This window comes from Oratosquilla oratoria, chromosome 17 (genome assembly GCF_046742065.1).
Source record: "Oratosquilla oratoria isolate Oo_2021 chromosome 17, ASM4674206v1, whole genome shotgun sequence".
Classification (NCBI taxonomy): domain Eukaryota; kingdom Metazoa; phylum Arthropoda; class Malacostraca; order Stomatopoda; family Squillidae; genus Oratosquilla; species Oratosquilla oratoria.
The window spans coordinates 8773668-8795700 of NC_134793.1; the positions used below are offsets into that span (position 1 = coordinate 8773668).

Below are 22033 nucleotides of genomic sequence, written 5' to 3' on the forward strand. Positions count from 1 at the left end.
GTAGGCATTGGTTATATTTTCACATAATTTATTCCACAAGTCTACACATGTATGTGGAAAACTATACTACCTGACATCTTTTTAGGATTTTTTCTCCTTTGTTGTATGACTTCTTGTTGATTTTTCTTCTTGTACCAATAATTCTTTTCTGGCAATTGTCTCTAAACCTATTTCCAGTTTAAAATTCATTACTATATCATGTCTCCTGTCTCTCATTGCTTTTCCCATGTGGAACACTGCACAGTGTTCACATTGTGACGTAATTGTTATGCAATTTGAAATGTGGCCAAAACTTTCATCAATTCACATGTAAACAAGTTATGGGACTCTCATGTGTCTCAGAATGACACCTAAATCTATTTGAGCTTTGACATTTTCTTTTAACTTTGTGTCGACTAAGCACATTATGTCTGGTATATTTTCCTTTAAGTAATTATTTAACTCTCACTTATTTTGACATCTTATCCTTTATTATTGTCCTCATATGTTTTCCTTTCAAAATATCTTTCTTTCATTCGAGTAGTTTGTCTCTTAGTCCTCCAAATGCTCCAATTTCCACATGTCATCTGTGAGGTACTTTGTCAAAAGCCTTTCCTAGGTTGAGGTACACATGCAACATGCACATAAAATACTTGGAATAGCTTAGCAAGTCATACAGCCCAAGCTGAGTTATACATGAATTCAAATCTAAATATGATAATTGGGAATCAAGGATATAGATTAAATTGGAACTGTACATGAATTTGACACTAAGTATAATAAACAGGAGAGTAGGAGGTGGGTCCCAATAAGCATTGCTCCTTTCCTGCATACTACAATTAATGTAAATAAAAAGTGTTACTAATGATGATTACATAATACTATTTGTTATAAAAAACAACAACTATAAAAGGTGGAATTTATACTATTTTGGAACCTAACCCCCTTTATTACAATTCTTCTTAATGGGGAATTTATGCAATTTCTATTTATGTGAGGTTCTTAGAAACATATCTCTTGCATAAATAGTCACCTGTACTACAACTGATATGATCCATATCAAAATTGCACTTATATTTCTAATTTACCTATATTTATAAAATCAAAGAGAGCCAATTAGATCCTGCATTTACATCATCCATTCTGACTGAAAGCTTTCTTATGCATATTTGCACAAATTACAATATCATATCTAAATACAAAGAAAAATTATGCTAACCTGACCAAGGGATGTTTCAATTAGCACCAAGTCCATGGGCACTGGGCGAGCATGCACTACATTCAGAGTAGAAACCAGTACTGGATTTTCTAAATAAGGCTCTCTGTTGGGAAAACATGGGGAAAAGTTGTAAGTTAATATAAACTATACATAACAAAGTAGGCTCCTGTATACACACATATATATATATATATATATATATATATATATATATATATATATATATATATATATATATATATAGAGAGAGAGAGAGAGAGAGAGACACATTCTGACAGGTTGACGTAAGCGGAGTAGGAAACACAGGAGTCTTAGTCAGAGTTTATTCCTGACTAGTTTCGCAAGTATGCTTTAAAGCATACCTGCAAAACTAGTCAGGAATAAACTCAAGACCAAGACTCCTGTGTTAATTACTCCGCTTATGTCATATATACATATATATATATATATATATATATATATATATATATATATATAAATATATATATATATATATATATATATATGTATATCTATATATGTATATAAATATATATATATATATGTATCTTTGTATATATATATATATATATATATATATATATATATATATATATATATATATATATACATATAAAACTCATAAAGTATATGTGCAATTCTATTTTTTACTTTTATCCCAAGTATAATACTAGAGATTGTGAATGTGTATGCACCATGTATAAAACCATTTTAAGAGAGTGAGCACAATGAATCACTTAAAATGGAGAGGAAATTTGTAAAGCTCATGGATATAAGGCAAAAATAGGCAATGAGAGTACTGAAGGAGTGACAGGCTGTTTTGGGGTGTGACATGGAAGGGAAACAGTATCTAACAGTTTGTGTGCTGTAAAATGTACAGTTGACAGTAGCATATTTCCGAAGAAACTAACTCATAAATACACCGGGAAACATTATATACGTGATGTAAGAAGTATGACTGATCAGGTGGTCATGGCTTGAAAGCTGATGAAAGATACTGCATATATCAATGTTGACAAGGGCAGGAGGGGGTATACTAGATCATTATATTTTATTATTAAGAGACCACTGATGAGTACATGTGGGTAATGGTCCTATAAAACAGATGTCAGAGAATCATCTACCTGCTGCCTGTCTTCAAAACCAGTTCAAATCCTCACTCTCCTCCGGAGATGCAATCTCAAAGGTCTGACAATTGGTCTTTGGACTGGGCCTAAAATCTCTCTCTATCAACTTTGACTGGAAGCCCATTTTTGCAATTAGAGTTGTCAATTACCAACCACTACCAATTTTTACTATAAGCCAACGACATAGAAATAATCCAACATTTCTTCCCAGAAGGATCTATGGGAGGGCCTGAAGACCATTTTGAACTAGTGTAGGGGTGTAGTTTCTATTCAGTAAAACTCAAAAGCATTTGCTTCTGACCCAGGCAGGAGATAGGGATGACTCTTCATCCACAAGGAACTAAAATGAGATGGAAACAAGAGTGGTGAATGGGAATGGAATGGGTATTTACCTAGTTGTATTTTTCAGGAAGGGGAGCTATGCTCGTGGTGTCCTGTCTTCATATCTCATTTTATCTAGACTGTTTTTAAATTCATGTATTGCTTTTGCACACACCACTTTCTCATCTAACTTGTTCCAAATGTCTATTACTCTGTGGGGAAAGCTGTTCTTTTTCAGATCTCTTCTATAACTGTCTTTCTTGATTTTCTTTCTGTGTCCTCTTGTATTTCTACTATCCCATTTTATTAGATCCTCTCTATCAATAGTTTCTATGCCTTTCATGATTCTATAGTTATCAAATCTCCTCTCTTCTTTGCTCTAATGTCTGTAGCTCAAGTTTTGCTAGCCTCTCTTCATATGATAGTTCTGAGGGAGTGGGTGCATGCCTTTGACTTGGCTACCTCCCTTACAAGGGGGAAGAAGTCCTTGGTATTTAGACAGAAACTCAAAGCAACAATCATTATCTTCCCTTGAAAAAAATTAAAGTTGTGGGTTACTAGGCTGGATAGAGTGAGAAACAAGGTGTGGAGGAGAGCAGGAGTGGAAAAGGAGATAACTGATAGGGTTGATGAAAGAGTACTGGGATGATTTGGACACATGGAAAGAATGAGTGAAGAAAAATTAGTAAAAGAGGTGTGGAAGGTAGAGGTGGGAGAGTAGACTTGAGGGGATGACAAAGGATGAGATGGATGGATGGGGTAAAGGAAGCATTGGGAAAGATGGGATTGCCTGTTGAGCAAGGAATGGAGAAGCCAGGAGAAAGGGATGAGTGGAGAGTGGCTGTGTATAGATGATAATGTTATCCAATGAAAAGAGGGGTGAGGGATGAGGGGGTAGGGGGAGCTTATGTGTGAATGATATTTTGATGCGGCTTGAAGGTATTTTTCCCCATCTTCTCTTGTTCTGCATGAGGGAATAGAGAGGGGGGTGTTCCTTGACTTAAATGAAACAGCCTTACTGTGGATGTACTGTGTCTTGCTAAAATGCTTCTGACCCAGGACAGTGGGCAAGATACAGGGATGACCCATCATCCAGAAGGAGCCAACATAAAAGGGTGGGAGGGGGGGGTGAATGGGAATGGAGTATATGGGGACAAAATGGGTGGGAGTGGATTTCATGCCTTTGTTTTTTGACTACCTGCCTTGTAAGGGGGAAAAAGCCATTGGTATATGTATGTACTACCATTCGCCACTCACACCTGTCTTGCCTTCTTCCTTCCCTGCTCAACAGACATTCCCTTTTTACTCAATGCCCCTTTCACTCCATCCATCCAGACAACACCACAGTATCTCTTCCTTGAGTAATTTGTGGGCCAATCCAGTGCCTATGGTCAGTCACCTGTGAACCACAAGTCTGCTGCAAGAGACCTAGGGCAACAGATTGACTGATACTGGAGGTACCTATGAAATAAAAGCAATAAATTCATATGGTACACTTAAATTATATAGTACTTCAGTACCAAGACTCACAAACTAAAACACTGACTTTATTACATCATGTAAACATGGACTGATCATACAATATCCAAAAATAATGTAAAATGCTTAGAGTAGCTTTAATATCACTGGCAACTGGTGCACCAATGCAATCCTATTATTCTCTTAGAGGTAAAGGTGCATGCAATGTAAAGACAAAGCTTCTATCTTTCCTTTACCCAATTTAAGGTGAAGCCTTGTGGGTTATAATTTGGTTACTGAACCAGGCTCTGTATCACAACTAGGATATCTGTGGATCTGGTCAGTGGCTGATGCCAACATTCTAGATGTTATGTTTCTGATAATGAAGGCCCTGTGATTACAGAGTAATGAATATATAAAAAATAAATATTATACTCTATGAACACCTAAATCTCTGACTTGACAAAACCCCAAAAAGATATCCATAACAACATATTATACAGAACCATAAACTTACTGTAGTGTATGAGCAATTGCCCGAGCAAGGCCATTCCCTGAGCCACCTGGGATAATTCCAATGGGAATTGAGATGTACTTTTCCCAGTCTGGACGCTTAAAAATGCCATTTAGGACCTGAAATATTAAAAAGTATCAAGAAATACTTACAACAACCAACTGTTATAACATAATCTAATCTAAGGTTTTCATCAACTAAGGAACAAATAACCTTAATGAACATTTGCCACACTAAATATGTAAATCCTCAATTGGGGGCTTATGCATAATTAAAAATTGGCACTCAGTATAAGGGAATTAAAGTTATTTGGCAACTACAGATACTAGAATCTAGCTTTGTTCTTGGTTAGTAAATGTCATATTTTCACATAACTAAGTTTTAACATGACTGTGTTAGTTTTTTTAATGACCACTTCAACTACACAATACTAATTTTTTTTTCATTACCATTTTTCTACTATTACATTTTATGAACAAGCAATTTAAAAATTGCTCACCCAGATATCACCTTTAATACAGTTCACTCCAGACAACCATGAAAAAAAAAAAATAAATAAATAAATAAATAAATAAACTCAACAGTGAAATATGGCCAACCATTCCCATTGGAAAAGCCCCAAAATTCTAAGCCTTAATTTTACTGTTAACAGTAATGTAACCTTCATCCTGCACATCAAAGATCTGACAGTAAAAATCAGCAAGACAATAAACATAATAAAAATAAATTGTAATCATGGACTTAGGACGACAGAATAAAATTCTAATCAGTCTACAAACAATTTATAAAAACTATGTTTGTCTATGCTTCTGCAGCTTCCCAATGATTAGAAAAACTTAGGAACTTAGCAAACCATACAAATTAAAGTATTGAGAATAATGACAGGATGTACCAAAACCACTCATGGCCAGTAGGACATGTCCATTCAGAAACTAAAATCCTCAATTTTCTTTAACCATCTCCAATCCCCAGCCCATTACCCTTGCATTTACCTCTCACACCACCCCATTCCATGTATAAATTGAACATCCAAAGCAACATAACACATCCCTGGTGAAGTCCCACCTTTACCTCAAATTACTCACTCTCTCCATTTCTAATTCTAACACAGGCTCTACTACTCTCATGTAAACTCTTGAGTGCTCTTAACAGCTTTCCTCCTATCCCATATATCTGCAATATCTCCCACAGTGCCTTCCTGTATACCCTGTCATAAGCCTTTTCCAAATCCATAAAGGCCCAAAAAACATTCTTACCTTTTCCTAAAGCTTTCTCTCATATCTGCCTTACCACAAAAATCTGATCTGCGCTACGCAACCCCCACCTGCCCTAAACCCACACTGTTCCTCACCAATTACTCCCTCTGTTCCTCTCTTAATCCTCTCAATCAAAATCCTCCCATAAGCCTTCCCATTAGCCCTCCCATAATCAAATACAGAAAATCAAAGCAGACACTGAAGCCACCTCAACTTCACCTGCAAAGATATAGCAGCCATAAAGAAATTTAAAAATTCCCATGCAAAAGGCCTCAAAAAATCTCGAACATTCACATCAAACATCTTGGACCAACAATTAGAAAAGCCTTCACTGACATTTTCAATTACTTTTGCTGATACTGTACATTAAAATCCCAAACATCCAGAAAAGAGCTTACATAATTCCTATATAGAAACCAAACAAACATGAAGATTACATCATGCTGACCAATCTCACTATTATCCACTACATAAAAGCATGGAACATGAGAGAGGAAGAGAGAAGGAGTTTGAATGCGTTTGAGATGAAATGTCTGAGAAGTATGATAGGGGTTACTAGGCTAGATAGAGTGAGAAATGAGGAGGTGAGGAGGAGAACAGGGGTGGAAAGGGAGTTGGGAGATAGGGTTGATGAAAGAGTATTAGGATGGTTTGGACACATGGAAAGAATGAGTGAGGTAAGATTAGTAAAAAAAAAGTGTGGAAGGCGGAGGTGGAAGGAGTGAATATGAGGGGGCGTCCTAGGATGAGATGGATGGATGGGGTGAAAGGGGCTTTACAAAAGAGAGGAATGTCTGTAGAGGAAGGACGGGAGAGGACAGAAGATAGGAGTGAATGGAGAAGGGTTGTGTATAGATGAGGCTGTGATGCATGAGGGGGAGTGGGTGGGGGATGAGGGGTGAGGAAGTATGTATGAGAAAAAAATTGACGCAGCCCGAAGGGATTTCTCCTCGTCTTCTCCTTTCCTGCAAGAGGGGATGGAGAGGGGGGTCGCCGAATTTATGAAGTGGCCTTGCTGTGGATGTGCTGTGTCTTGCAACACTGCTTCTGACCCAGGGCAGTGGACAGGATGCAGGGATGACCCATCATCCAGGAGGTGCCAAGATGGGAGGGAGGGAGGAGGGTGGAGGGGAGTGGATTATATGGAAAATGAAATGGGTGGGAGTGATTTCTATGCCTTTTTCTTTTTGGCTACCCCCCATGTAAGGGGGAAAAAGCCTTTGGTATATGTATGTATGTATAAAAGCTGATGGAAAGACTGGTCACAAAAAGAATCAAAATAGAATTACCAACCTCCACCAAACAACATGAATTCATGTAAAGTCAATCTACCAGCACACTGCACACAAACATCATACAGAAAAAAAAAAAAAAAAAAAAAAAAAAAAAAAAAAAATATATATACATATATATATATATATATATATATATATATATATATATATATATATATATATATATATATATATATATATATATATATATATATACATACATACATACATATACCAAGGCTTTTTCCCCCTTCCAAGGGAGGTAGCCACAAAGGGAAAGGCATAAAAACACTCCCACCCATTTCATCCCTAAATACACTCCACACCCCTCCCACCCTTCCTCTCATCTGAGCACCTCCTGGATGACGGGTCATCCCTGAACCCTGCCCACCGCCCTGGGTCAGAAGCAGTGTCGCAAGACACAGTACATCCACAGCAAGGCCGCTTCATTTAATCGGCGACCCCCCCTCTCCGTCCCCCTTTGCATATAAGGAGAGGACGGGGAGAAATCCCTTCGGGCTGCGTCAAAATTTACTCACACATACTACCCCACCCCCCACCCCACCACTGATATAAAGCTTTTGACAGTCTCTAGACACATAATATCCAAAATGATAATTTGGGGCAGACATAAAGAACAATGAAAAATAGTGTTGAATCAACTTCATACCAGGAAGACGATGAAGTCACCCACAACAGGCAAATGTTGGGAACAAAAAGATTATACAATGGAGTCCCTCAAGGTGCAATACTTTAATTTTTACAATTCAGTCTTTTCATGAGCAATCTCCCAATCCTGGAACCAGAACATAACACCAAAGTACTCTCATATGTAGATGATCCAATGATAATAGCTTACTGCTCAAACATTTATAACAACCTGTCACCAGTCTCACACAACACATCCACACAAGAAACACATTCATGCTCATATCACTAAACAAACTATTCAAGACAGACCACCAAACTCAATACTCCATCAACATTCCCCAACCTTACACAAGCCCCAGAGAAAAAACAAACAAACAACAACTTCCAACATCAGGTAAAAAACACATTGCCACAATTGCAGTCAGGACATCCAGTATTGAAACTATACCAACACTGAAGGGGCCTAGTCACAAATTCAAAGTGCTACAGCTGAAACCATCACACAGAAGACACAGAATACTTCATACATCAGTACTCTACACCAACAATCCCTGTACAACAACACCATATGTCTTTCCTGAGTGATTTGTGGACCCAACTGGAGGCCACTACTGGATACCTGAGAGCTGTGGGTACAAGAGAGAAAAGGGACAATGGACTGACTGATCTTTTGAGTGATTTGTGGGCCAACCTGGAGGCTGTTGCCAATTGCCTGGAAGCCATGGGTCTCCAGCAAGAGAGACTCACAGCAATGGATTGATTAACTGAATGTGGTTTGTTAAGTCTTAAGTTGTTGGAGTTGAAATGCATATCCTTGGGGTGTTGGTGTGGGTGATGCATGGATGTTTGTGATATATGACATTTTCTTTATTTTTACTTTACATCACTGATAAAGTTATACAAATCAACCTTCTACCATGGCTTTTTTAGATTCATGCAATGCCTATAACCATTTGATATCTGATCATACCAAGTCACCAACAACAAAAATTAAAGGCAATTCATCCCTGGAAATTGTACATGCAGACATAAAAAAATAAATACATAGATAAATCAATGATGAAGCCAGCAGAAGTTCACTACCATAGTCAGTCAATCTGTTACCTGGTTCTCTCCTGCATAAAATCTGCTGCCCCAGGAAACATGGCTACTTGTTCAGCCCAAAAGTCACTCAGTAAAGAGAGTCTGTGTTGCTGTCTGAAAAGAGCAAGTCTTGGGCAGTGTAGTTTAAGGTGCTCTGAGTCTTCTGTGTAGTGGTTGCATCTGGGGCAACAGTTGTTTGCCATTATGCCAATTCTGTGTTGGTACAGTTTTAATGCAGGATGATGACTTGCGCAATGTCATACTAATAAGTTCTTGCTCGTCTTTAGAGTGATTTCTTTGCTAGGTTGATTTCTACACTAGTTTGTTAAGCACAGATTTTAGTAGTCTATTTTCAAGTGTTTTATGATCTGAGTGTGAAAAAAGCAGCATACTGAATTCATACAATTAAAACATAACTTCACATGAAATTAAAAGGTCCACTATCACCAAATAATGTTGGACAAGGTTTATATAATCACTGGTTAAAAATAGAGAGGAAACACAGGGTGGAGTCATATCTTTGACTAAGAATGGCTTAAATGTGACAAAGACCACAGAAGGAAATAATAATGTGGAATTGATTATGATAGAAATTGAAAATAGTGACATGAAAAGTAGAAAATTTGTGGTGATGTATGTGCTCCCAAAAACACATTCTTGGAGAGTGACCATTCCAAAATGTTGGAAGACACAAGGCATACATTAAATGAAATACTGAAAGGAGGAAATATAGTAATTATGGGTGACTTCAACTCTAAAGAAATATGTTAGGAGATGACAGTGAAGTATGGAGAAACTTAATACTGGACATGACCATTGAATACACAATGACTTAATGGATGTAAGAGAATACCAGATATAGAAATAATGAAGAACAATTGAGACTAGATTTAATATTCAAGTCAGAGCCTAAAATTGTGGATAAAATGGAATACAAGACACCAATTGGGAAGAGTGACCACATACTTGACCTCAAACTAAAAGAGGAAACATATTTGGGAAGAAATGAGAAACAAGAAAAGGAAGACTGATGTATAACAAAACATATTTTGGGAAACTCAGAAAATTCTTTCACAAAATCAGTTGGGAAAACTTCTTTAATGAAGAAACAACACTCAAAATTGACATCCAAGCAAAGATTGTCTAAACTGGAACTACCAACCCTGGAACAAAGAAAAAGAGGTGATCTATTGGCTATTTACAGAATCATGAAAGGCATGGAAGTCCTTGACTGAGAAGACTTATTAACGTGGGATAGAAGAAAAACAAGGGACATGAAAAGAAACTCAAAAAGGATAGTTATAGAACATAACTGAAAAAAAAAGTTTTCCATAGAGTGGTGGATGTCTGGAACAAATTGGACAAAACAATAGTGTATGCAAACACCATAAAAGAATTTAAAAACAAACTAGATGTTGCAAGATAACAATAACTTAAAAAGAAATAATGGATCAACTAATGAACCTTGATGTCAGAAAATCACACAGCCCAGACAGAATTGCAAATTGGGCACTAAAAGAATGTAAAGAAGAATTGATGGACAAAACATATAAAATAAGTTGCTCACTCAAAGAAGGAAAAATACCAAAGGACTGGGACAATGCCAATATTGTACTAATATATAAAGGAGGAAACAAAGAACCAACAAATTACGGACCTGTCTCCAGATAGAGTAAATGAGGTGAGGAAGAAAACAGGGGTAGAGAGGGAGTTGGGAGATAGGGTTGATGAAATAGCATTGGGATAGTTTGGACACATGGAAAGAATGAGTGAAGAGAGATTAGTAAAACAGGTGTGGAAGGCAAAGGAGGAGTAAACATGAGAGGATGACCAAGGATAAGATTGATGGATAGGGTAAAAGGGGCATTGGGAAAGAGGGGAATGTCTGTTGAGGAAGGAAGGGAGATGACAGAAGATACTTGTGAGTGGAGAATGGTTATGTATGGATGATGCTGTGATGCATGGAAGGGAGTGGGGGGGCAAGGTATGTGTGAATGATATTTTGATACAGCCCAAAGGGATTTCTCACTGTCTTCTCTTTTTCTGCATGAGGGGACAGAGAGGGCGGTTGCTGATTAAATGAAGCAGCCCTGCTGTGGATGTGCTGTGTCTTGCTATATTGCTTCTGACCCAGGGCAGTGGGTGAGATTCAGGGATGACAAGTTATCCATGAGGAACCAAAAAAAGAGGGAGAAAGGGGAGGTGAATAGGAGTGGAGTATATGGGGATGAAATGGGTAGGAGTGGATTTATGCTTTTGATTTTAGCTACCTCCCTTGTAAGGGGGAAAAAGCCCTTAGTGTGTATATATATATTTATATATATATATATATATATATATATATATATATATATATATATATATATATATATATACTGTATATATTTATATATGAAAGACTTAATTATAAAATTATCAATAAAATTTTATACAATTCAAATAGGTCAGCAACCTACACATATAAATATGAGGATCAATTAATAAATCTGTTGCCCCAGACCTCTTTTGCAAGATACCCACAGCTCCATGGGAACTGTCAACATTCACCAGATTGGTGCTTATGTCACTCAAGGAAGAAATATTGTGTTGCTATCTGGGCAGCTATGGTGGAACAGTATAGGATGATTTGTTTGGCATTTTTCTGTGTAATATATATTAGCATTCAAGGCAGTTTGTTTCTGTGGCTGGGCCTATTCTGTCTTGGTATTGTTTTAGTGGTCAATGATAATCTGAATGCAGCTATGCTAGTGTGGTTCTTGCTTCTCTTGGGAGATAATTTTCTGCTGAGCTAATGTCTGGAGAGTTTTGACAGAAGGGGGAGATTGATGGTCTTTTTTGAAGTGCTTGTCTTGTGAATGAAGTGTAAATGTGCTTTTGTATAGTACTCAATTGGTTTTGTTGTATTCAATTGGTTGTAAGATGGTAGAGTAGAATTGAGGATTCTGACACAGAACACAAATATAATAAATTAAAATGTATTTAGGATGTTTCATTAGACACTTCGGAGCCCATCAATAGGTTCTGATGGTCTGAACAGGCTTGATCTTACTTTGAGTCTTACTGCTCACCTCATAAATCAGTCCATCTCCAGAAATAATGACAATCCCACGCCACTGACTTAGGTCTTCTTTCTGTAGGAGATCCATAGCATGGTTAGCACGCTCAGTGACCACAGCATCATAAGCAACCTCAGCCTCCTCGAGTATTGGTTTCACTTGCTCTTCAAAGATTTTATGAGCCCGACCAGGGCCTGAATTGGGGTTGATAAATACAAGAAGCTTCTTCCACAGAGGAGGATCACCATCTAGATCTGCAAATTACACAAGTCAACACTAAGATTATATGAATACAGTACGAGGTTCTTTAATGGTCTTACATTGATATTCAGAAGCTAAAGGAGCAAAGTGATATAGGCTTATAAAAACCAAGGTACAAACACTTGATTATAAATTAATTACAAAATAAGAAAATACCACCAACCCTTCTAACCAAAATATGAGAGAATGCAGAATGGTGAATAAAACAGGTATATATATATATATATATATATATATATATATATATATATATATATATATATATATATATATATATATATATATATATATATATATATATATATACACATATATGCAGATCACTAAAACAACACGTGATCCACAAATTTTGCTGGTTACCACTAAGGAAATCGTAAGGAAACAGTAATTCCCAAGCGCTTTCGTGATATTCACATCTTCAGGTATTCCCCTGAAGATGTGAATAACACGAAAGCGCTTGGGAATTATTGTTTCCTTACGATTTCCTTAGTGGTTACCAGAAAAAAAAAAAGTGTGTGTATATATATATATATTGGAAAACAGTAAACACCAGATTCAATTGAAGGGTTTATTTGCCCGACGTTTCGATTCCCGTCCAGGAATCGTCTTCAGGGGGTATAACGGTTACAAGAATGTGAACTCCTTATGAATCGCTGAAATGGATCTCCCAATGCACCTCTTCGACTTTACATTTGTAGTTTGCCCCCCTTTTTCTACGTTCATTCTTCTTTGCTTCATTTGTCTGCTTGTAATGTAGTCATTTGTTATTGAGCCCCCCTTTTTCCGCTTGTCCACCACTTCCTACTTCGTTGGACATTTGGTCCACCTTCTTTCTTTTACGTCTTTGAATTATGTTCTGCCTTTACTTTTGGGTTTCGTTTTGATGTTTTTTGTCACACTGCCATTTACTCTTTGTATTTTGTTTAGTTTTATTTGTTTGGTTGTAATTTAGCCGTTTACCCCCCCCCTGACATTTCGTTGCGGACATTTGGTCCTTATTGTATGTTCTGAAGTATTCACGTTGTGTCACGCTAGAGTCTTTTTGCTATTTTTGTTTTTGTTCACAGCCATACATTTTATTTCTATTTGTATTTTGTAGTGTATTTTTGTTTTTAATTTAGTCGTTTGTTCCTGATTCTTCAGTGCGGACATTTGGTCCACTTCTATTTACTCTTTGTCCTGTTGTTGTTTACTATGTGTCACCTATGGTCACTTTTTCTTCGTTTGTTTTATGTTCAAAATTGTAATTTTTATTTTACTGTAATTGGCATTGTAATGTATTTTATCATTTTTATTGTATGTTATTTTATTTTATTTTATTATTGTATTGTATGCGTTGTACAATTGACTGAAAGGGTGAACCTTTCCCAGGTTTACCATTTCAGCGATTCATAAGGAGTTCACATTCTTGTAACCGTTATACCCCCTGAAGACGATTCCTGGACGGGAATCGAAACGTCGGGCAAATAAACCCTTCAATTGAATCTGGTGGTTGCTGTTTTGCAATCTGTATCCCAGATACCAAATCTTCTCTTATATATATATATATATATATATATATATATATATATATATATATATATATATATATATATATATATGTGTGTGTGTGTGTGTGTGTGTACATAATTGGTAATTATATAGCAACTACAATGAAATTATGAATCCACAGTCATAATACTTTATGGTCATTCCACCTTTCCACAATGAGGGATGCTACACTGATTTCACTGCCCTGCCCCGCACACCACACGAGGTAACAGGCCACCATCTAATTTATTTCGAGGCAAATTCACGCATGGGTAGTTTGAATAAACGATAAAAACTTAATTTAATTGACACTATACTGTATATTTTTATATAATGCTCATGAAGTGCAAACAAGTTCGAAAGAATATACACCAGGAAAAGATGAAAAATATCAATACATTCCAGAATTTGTAGCCAAACAATGCATCAGAAAGATCGAAGAAATAATGAAGTCATCATTAAACACAGTAAACCATCCAGTACGATTATCACACTTGGCTTCCACGGGCGCCGGGGCTTAACCGACGTCGACAGTTGAGAGTTCGTTTGAGTAACAACGACCTCGGTTACAATATTCTATTTTTCAAATCTACAAATATCAAATAATCTTTCCGTCATATATGGCAAAGCTGAATGTTGAACTAAGAGACTGTCAACTTATACGAATGCTGGACATACTGTTGAAATGTTCTTAGAGAAGTCTATGTTTCTGAAAGCGAAGTCAGTTATTCAAATGGAGGTTGGAAGAAGAATGTAAGAGGAAAAATAACTCTATGTACGGCCGACTAGCGATGCTGCCACAATTCTTGCTCAAGGCCAGGACCATGGGAACGGTATGCCAAACCAGCAAGACAAAAGAATTGACAAAAAGTAAAAGAGAAAAAGGACGAGGATATTAAGACTGGTGTCTACAAGATTTGGTATTAATGATGCAACAAGTATTAGATTGGCGAAACGCAACGTGATTAAAGAACGATCACCGATAATAACAATGATGATGAAGTTGGCGATGATGGTGGTGGTGGTGGTGGTGATGATGATGATGATGATGGTATATATATATATATATATATATATATATATATATATATATATATATATATATATATATAACGTAGAAACCACTGTTGGAGTAGAAAAGACTGGAAACGGGGAATCTATATATTTCGATTGCAAACTGCAATCCTCTTCTGAAGAGGATTGCAGTTTGCAATCGAAATATATAGATTCCCCGTTTCCAGTCTTTTCTACTCCAACAGTGGTTTCTACGTTATTGACAAATGTGTGATTACATTTTTCACCTGTAATATATATATATATATATATATATATATATATATATATATATATATATTGTGTGTGTGTGTGTGTAAAACGCACAGGAAATGTCTGGAACCAGCAGGTATACAAGGGTCAAATCATAGACCCCTTAAATATTTAAGGGGTTTATGGGTCAAGTACACTTGACTCTTGAATTATCATGCGAATTCTATTTACGCGTTAACTTAATGCATGCTAAAATTAAAGGGTATTTATTTCTATTTTAATTTTTTATTATATTATATATATATATATATATATATATATATATATATATATATATATATATATATATATATATATATATTTACCTGTTCCTATTAATGCAGTTTAGAACGGCGACTCAACTTGTACCAATGATTTCAAACCCCGCGCCAGTGTCAACAGTCAATACGCTAACCATTTCCGACGGTGCTTGAGGACTGTTTGAACAGGGTAAACACCGCTCGAGGTCGAAGCCTTTGTTGAATGTGCAACATATCGCTCATAAGAACCTTTTCAAGTCTATCTTTAGTATATACCAAGGGCTTCTCCCCCTTTATATTGTAGGTAGCCAAGTCAAAGGCAGGGACCCATTCCTCTACCATCCCCTTCTTTCCCTCTCATCTTCCTTGTGGTTGCAGGGTCACCTCTGTCTCCTACCCACATCAGAAACAACGCAGCAAGACACGGAACCTTTTTCAAGTGCAGACACGAAAATACAAACTCTAAGTATAGAACGGGAAGGTCACAGAATGGCCTCCCAAAAGCTTTTTCACTACAGAAAGCACTCAACTCCAGGTGCATTTTGTTCTAGAATACCCTTGAATAACCACTGCTTCCAGACACTTCCGGATCTTGCCGGCTTCGCAGAATTTACTCAACCTTAGTCCAGTTTACTACTCGGTTTGTTAACCCGGTTAGTGCTACTCCGTCCTATAGAATGGACATAAATTCATTAGAATCAGTACAGAGGAGAATGACCAAAATGACACATGGGCTCAGAAAATTACCATCAATTTACACTCTGGAAAGACGCAAAGTGCGGGGTGATCTAACAGTGGTGTTCAAAGGCAAAGGTAATGCAGACAAGGTCATCATATTAAGGCAACAGGGCAGGTCTCGCAGTAATGGATTTAAATGTGGGCAAATTTAGATTTAAGAAGGATATAGGCAAAAACTGGCTTACCATTAGTGGTCAACAAATGGAATAGACTTAGTAACCACGTAGTGAGCACTGAAATTATCTGTTGTTTTAAGTAAAGGCTAGACAACTTTATGGATGGGGATGATAGGTTGTAATGGGCATGGAACTGCCTAGTGTAGGCCTTATGGTCTCTTGTAAAATCCTTCATTCTTATGTTCAGGGGTTAACACACTGGGTTTCCATGGGCTTTACTAGCGCCGACAGTCGAGAATTGGTTTGAATAAAAACGACCTCGGTTACAATATCTTATTTTTCAAATCTCCAAATATCAAATATATTTCCGTCATACTATAGCAAAGGAATAATGAACTAAGAGATTGTCAGTTGAAATTTAGACATACTGTAAGCAACGTCATATTCTAGTTAATCAAATGGGGGATGGAAGTAGGATGAGGGAGAAAAACTAGCCCAGTTTGATCAACCCTTTAGCAGCAGTATTGTTTCCAACGTCATTGTAATATTGGATCTAGTTTTTACAACATGACGTTTCACAAGAGAAAAAATCGCTTCCCTATACGGTGTGTGTGTGTATATATATATATATACATACATACATACATACATATAATATATATATATATATATATATATATATATATATATATATATATATATACACATGCTAGTACATTGTGACAAGTGGATGAAGGTGGAAAAAGAAGTCACGGGTCTAATTCCGAGTTTCTGAGTTTATTCATGACCGGTTTTTCCTCTGAAGAAGCATAGAGCGAAACCGGTCAGGAATAAACTCAGAAACTCGGAACTAGACCCGTGACTTCTTTTTCCACCTTCACCATATATATACAAACATACATGATCATCTGTGCAATTCGTTGACGTGTCTCACAAATTTGTGACTATCTATAAACATCAACTGTTACCGTACACTTAAAATAATATAAAACCATAGGGATGGCATTAATTTATGTTATCTATAACCTATATCTATCTAGTGTAATTCCATGCTTACGCCGCGATGTTGTGTGCGAAGTAATGGCGGAGTTCGAATTCTCCTAATTAGCAAACGCTATTTAATACTTACTGATAGGTATTTCGTCTTTACAAGGAATCTAATTATATCTATTATAATGCTGTATATATTTGTCTAATAATCTTCCAAGCTTTTTTCATTACAATTGTATTAACAACGAAATTTATTTGAATTTTTCTTCGACATTATCGTGCGTCTGACAACTCAGCTTGCCCGACAACCGGACGTCCTCGATTTGAGTTGTGGTAGTTAAGCTTGACATTTTTAAACAAATGTTTCCTGTGGCACTTCTAAGACACATTTATTCATGCGCCTGTGGAGGGGGTCAAATGCACAATTACCATGTCGCACAATACAATAAAATGGCGGGTCCCGCCAAATCGAGGCATGCTTCGAATGTTTGAGTTTTTAACGTATACCATGATTATCAATATCAATATCGTAATTGTCATCATTGCAATCAAAAGGCCAAATATTTACAAATCAGAAGACTAAAAGTCAAATAACATAAAACTGAAACTTACGGTGAAAACAAATAAGATATAATATAACGCTTAGAAATCTTGCCGTTAATGGATGTAAAATAATCAGTATTCGTTACCGTAGTCGCCGAATGTAATCTAACTTTATCTGTCGGTTCTTGTCATAAGATTGTAGATGGCGGTAACGCCTGAAGAGTCGTGCTTACACGGCGCTGTTTTTATTCGCTTTGGACAAGCGTGTTAATTCTCTAACTACTAAAATGAACTCGTAGCATCAAACAGACGCTGCAATAAGGTTAAACAGTTCAACTTTACCGCTCGCGTCTTGCGTTTCAGTAGCGAATAAAGAAGCCAGCCTCTAGCGCAGCGATTCTCAAACTATGCACCGCAACTACGCCCTAATTGAGCGCGTAAATTTTATTGATAGGTATGTGGAGAGCTGGGCTTTAGTTTGGCCGCGGTTAGCGCTCCTAAACTATTTAAGCTATTATATAAGTTCCTGTCTAGTATGTGGCCTATCTTTTGGATGTGGCATACAATTTTTTTCTTTTGTATAGTATGTGGCCTACCGGACTTTTAAATCTGTATGAACCTGTCTCGTGAGCTTTAATAGTATGGGAGCGGTTACCTTGGCCAAACTAAAGCGTAACGCAGCGAGGAACGCGTCCAGCTCTGGGAAGGTGTACTTAAATTTATTGTAATGGTTATCATTACTAGTATTATTGCACGCACATATTCGTACTAATATTATGCCAAATGTGTATTTGTGTGTCCGTGGAATACTTGTAAGTAGCAAACTTACACTACAGTATATTGACTGTAGAGTACGTGCACCGCCGAAGTCCACGATATTATTAGTGCGCCACAAATCAATAAATTTTTAGAACTTCTGGTCTAGCGTCAAGAGCAACGCCGTGTATACAGGTTTTTATCCTTTTCTCGTTAAAAAGATATATATGTTGGAACGAGCTTATCGCTGCCATATCCTGAGTTCCAGTGTCCTTTACAAAGGATACAAAGGCGGAGCATGCCGACAGGAGACCTTTTGGTTCATATCTAGGTCGGATGCGAAAAAAAAACTATAATAATGTAAATAACAAATACATAAATAAATGCATAGGTATAGTTAAATGATAAACAAACAGGTAAATAGTAAATAATAATAAATTGACATATAACTAATAATAAATGAATATCAGACAGACAAATGATAACAAAACAAAAACAAATAATATAAGATAAATTATAATCATAACAGCATCTTGCTTAGGTGTTTATCTAAATGATTCTTAAAGCTTCGAACTGAACTACATTGCACTACCTGTGCAGGAAGTTTATTCCATTCATTAACCACACGGTTGGCAAAGTTGTTTCTACCTACTTCCAAATTGAATCTATTTCCGGACAGTTTGAGACCATTGTTTCTTGTCTGATTCTCATTCAATGTGAAAATTTTGTCATTTTTGATGTTGTCAATTCCCTTTAGAATTTTAAAGACCTGTATCAAGTCACCTCTGAGTCTACGCTTTTTTAGGGAAAACAGATTCATATGTTTTAGTCGATTTTTGTATGATTTATTTTTGATATTTGGAATCAGTTTTGTGGCTCGCCGTTGTACTTTATTCAACAAAATCAACAGAAAAGTTCAACAGTATATCACAATACACTAATTTGTGGACCTCCGGAAATACGCCGACCTGGCGTATATTCTGGCGGAATATTGTGTTTAATTTTGTGGATTTCTACGTTTCGCTTCCTGTTAACGTCTTCTATGAAAAGCACAATCACCAGAGAAAAAGAAATTGTCACATAATTTGAACATTATACGCAGTTTATCTTTGTAAAGCTAGGTTTTTCTAGATCAAGTTACGTTTGGTTTGGTTAGCTAAGTTGCGGCAGAGATCGCATTTGTAAATATTGTCAGAGATACAATACAGGAATTTTTCTGTGTGGTGGAGTGGAAGATTTCGTCAGTGTGGATGAAGGTGCAACTGGAAAGGGAGATGCCGTTTTTGTAAGTGCATATGGGCCTGGTAGTGAGAAGAGTGTAGAGGAAAGGGAGGCTTTTTGAATAAATTCAAACGAGTGCATAGAGGGTTGAGGGAGAAATGTCAATGTAGTGGCACTGGAAGACCTTAATGCTAGGGTAGGGAATGAACCAATAGACGGAGTGGTTGGGAAGTCTGGAGTTCCAGGAAAAAAATCGTAGTGGAGAATTGATGGTGATGTGTCTAGTGCTGATGATAGCAAATGCAGTGTTTAGGAAGAAAGTCAAGCATAAGTACACATGGGAGAGGGTGGTGGATGGAAGGGTGGTAGATAGAGCGTTAATGAACTATATAGGGGTAACCAGGAGTATAATAGGAAGAGTTAATGATGTACATGTTCTAACGGGAAAGAATGGGGGAATACCAAATAATTTTTGGAAGGTAAGTTGGGAGTGGAGGATAGACGGATAAAAAGGAAAAGGACAGAAGGTCGGGAGGTGCATGTTGTTGTTGTTCCCTAGAATGTCTGTCCGAGCAGTCCCATCTCCCCAAGAAATGCCACGGCCGAAACGGGGGTTTTCCACAAATCCTTTATGGATTGTATGTTGTATTGTTTGCGTGCGTGACTATGTATAATGCAGTCTACCATGACGTGTTGAATAGTATGGTGTGAAGTGTTACATCCTGGGCATTTGTCCACAATGCGGTCATCCAGTCTCTTCTGGTAGCTTAGAAGGGCTGGGTGGTGGCCGCATCGCAGTCTGGCCAGGTGGACTCTGTACTTTCTTAGGAGAGGATTCAGAGGGATGGATATCTGGGGGTCTGGCATGCAGCAATGTGTTGTCTTTTAGTGTGTTATTGGAGCAGTGAGTGATGTGATTATGAATATGTTTCCGGAGGCTGGTATTTGGTGGTTTTGGAGGAAGAGAAGAGTGTATTTTTGTGTGGTATATGTATTTGGGTGTCTTTATATTTCTTGGTGTGTGTGGGTGTTCTGCTATGTGATGTAGCGGGTGTGCTGTGTTTGTGGCTGCAGCAAGTGTTTGTGTGCCTCTCATGTCAAGGTGATCTTTGACTTTGAGGACTTTTGTTCCATAGTGTAGATGGTCTGTAGGTGTTGTATATGTGCAGCCTGTAATGTTTTTAAGGTTTTATTTTGTATGGTCTGAAGGGTGTTGAGGTGTGTCTCACTGAGATTAGGTGCCCATGCTGGACTCGCATAATTCATCACTGAGAGAGATGAGGTGAAATCAGTTGCTAAGATGATGAGAGCAGGCAAGGCACCTGAGTTGGATGGATGTCATACAGAATGTAAAGAAAAGAAAAAAAAAATAATAATAATAAATAAATAAAATAAAAAAGGGGAGGTACAGTGATGGTGGACTGGCTGATATCATCTAAAGTTTGTTTAAATAAGGGTAGGGTACCGGAGGACTGGAGAAGTGCCTGTATAGTTCCACTTTACACGGGAAAAGGGACAATTGTGAGTGTAGTAGTTACAGAGAGATAAGCTTGTCAAATGTAGTTGGGAAGGCTTATGGGAGGTTTTTGATTGAGACAATTAGAAAAGGAACAGAGAAAGTAATTGGTGAGGAACAGTGTGGATTTAGGACAGGTAGAGGTTGCGTGGATCAGATTTTTGTGGCAAGACATATGTGAGAAAGTTTTAGGAAAAGGTAAGGATGTTTTTTGGGCTTTTATGGATTTGGAAAAGTCTTATGACAGGGTAGACAGGAAGGCACTGTGGGAGGTATTGCAGACATATGGGATAGGAAGAAATCTGTTAAGAGCAGTCAAATTTTTACGAGAGTAGTAGAGCCTGTGTTAAAATTAGATATGGAGAGAGTGAGTGAATTGAAATAAAGGTGGGACTTCGCCAGGGATGTGTTATGTCGCCTTGGTTCTTCAAGTTATTCATGGATGGGGTGGTGCGAAAGGTAAACGCAAGAGTAATGGGTAGGGAATTGGAGATGGTTAAAGAAAATGGAGAAGAGTGGGAGATAAGCCAGTTGTTGTTTGCTGACGATACTGCGCTTGTGGCAGGATCAAAGGAGGGAGTGAGGAAGTTAGTGACAGAGTTTGGGAAGGTGTGCGAAAGAAGGTAGTTGAAGATAAATGTGGGTAAAAGTAATGTGAAGAGATGGAAAAGGGGAGAAAGTGGCAGCAGACTGGAAGTGAGTATTAAATGAGTATTGGAGGAAGTGGGTAGTTTAAGATATTTGGGTGCGAATGTGGCGGGAAAGGCAGGAGTGGAGGTGGAGGTAGAGTGTAGATTGAGAGAAGCAAGTAAACGCCTAGCGGTATTAAAAAGTGTAGTGAGAAAAAGGCATTTGAGAA

At 37.4% G+C, this 22033-nt stretch overlaps 1 protein-coding gene across 2 annotated transcripts in view; it reads right to left on the reverse strand.

Annotated features, from left to right (window-relative positions):
• The window catches only part of LOC143034379 (sphingosine kinase 1-like), a 62365-nt gene that overhangs the window by 24554 nt on the left and 15778 nt on the right, over positions 1–22033 (reverse strand). For both annotated transcript variants that reach the window (XM_076200343.1, XM_076200342.1), the window contains exons 2-4: positions 11951–12192; positions 4622–4737; positions 1199–1301 (exon numbers count right to left, since the gene is read on the reverse strand). In XM_076200343.1, the coding sequence (XP_076056458.1) occupies positions 1199–1301; positions 4622–4737; positions 11951–12192 (461 nt within the window). The remainder of the gene's footprint in view (positions 1–1198; positions 1302–4621; positions 4738–11950; positions 12193–22033) is intronic.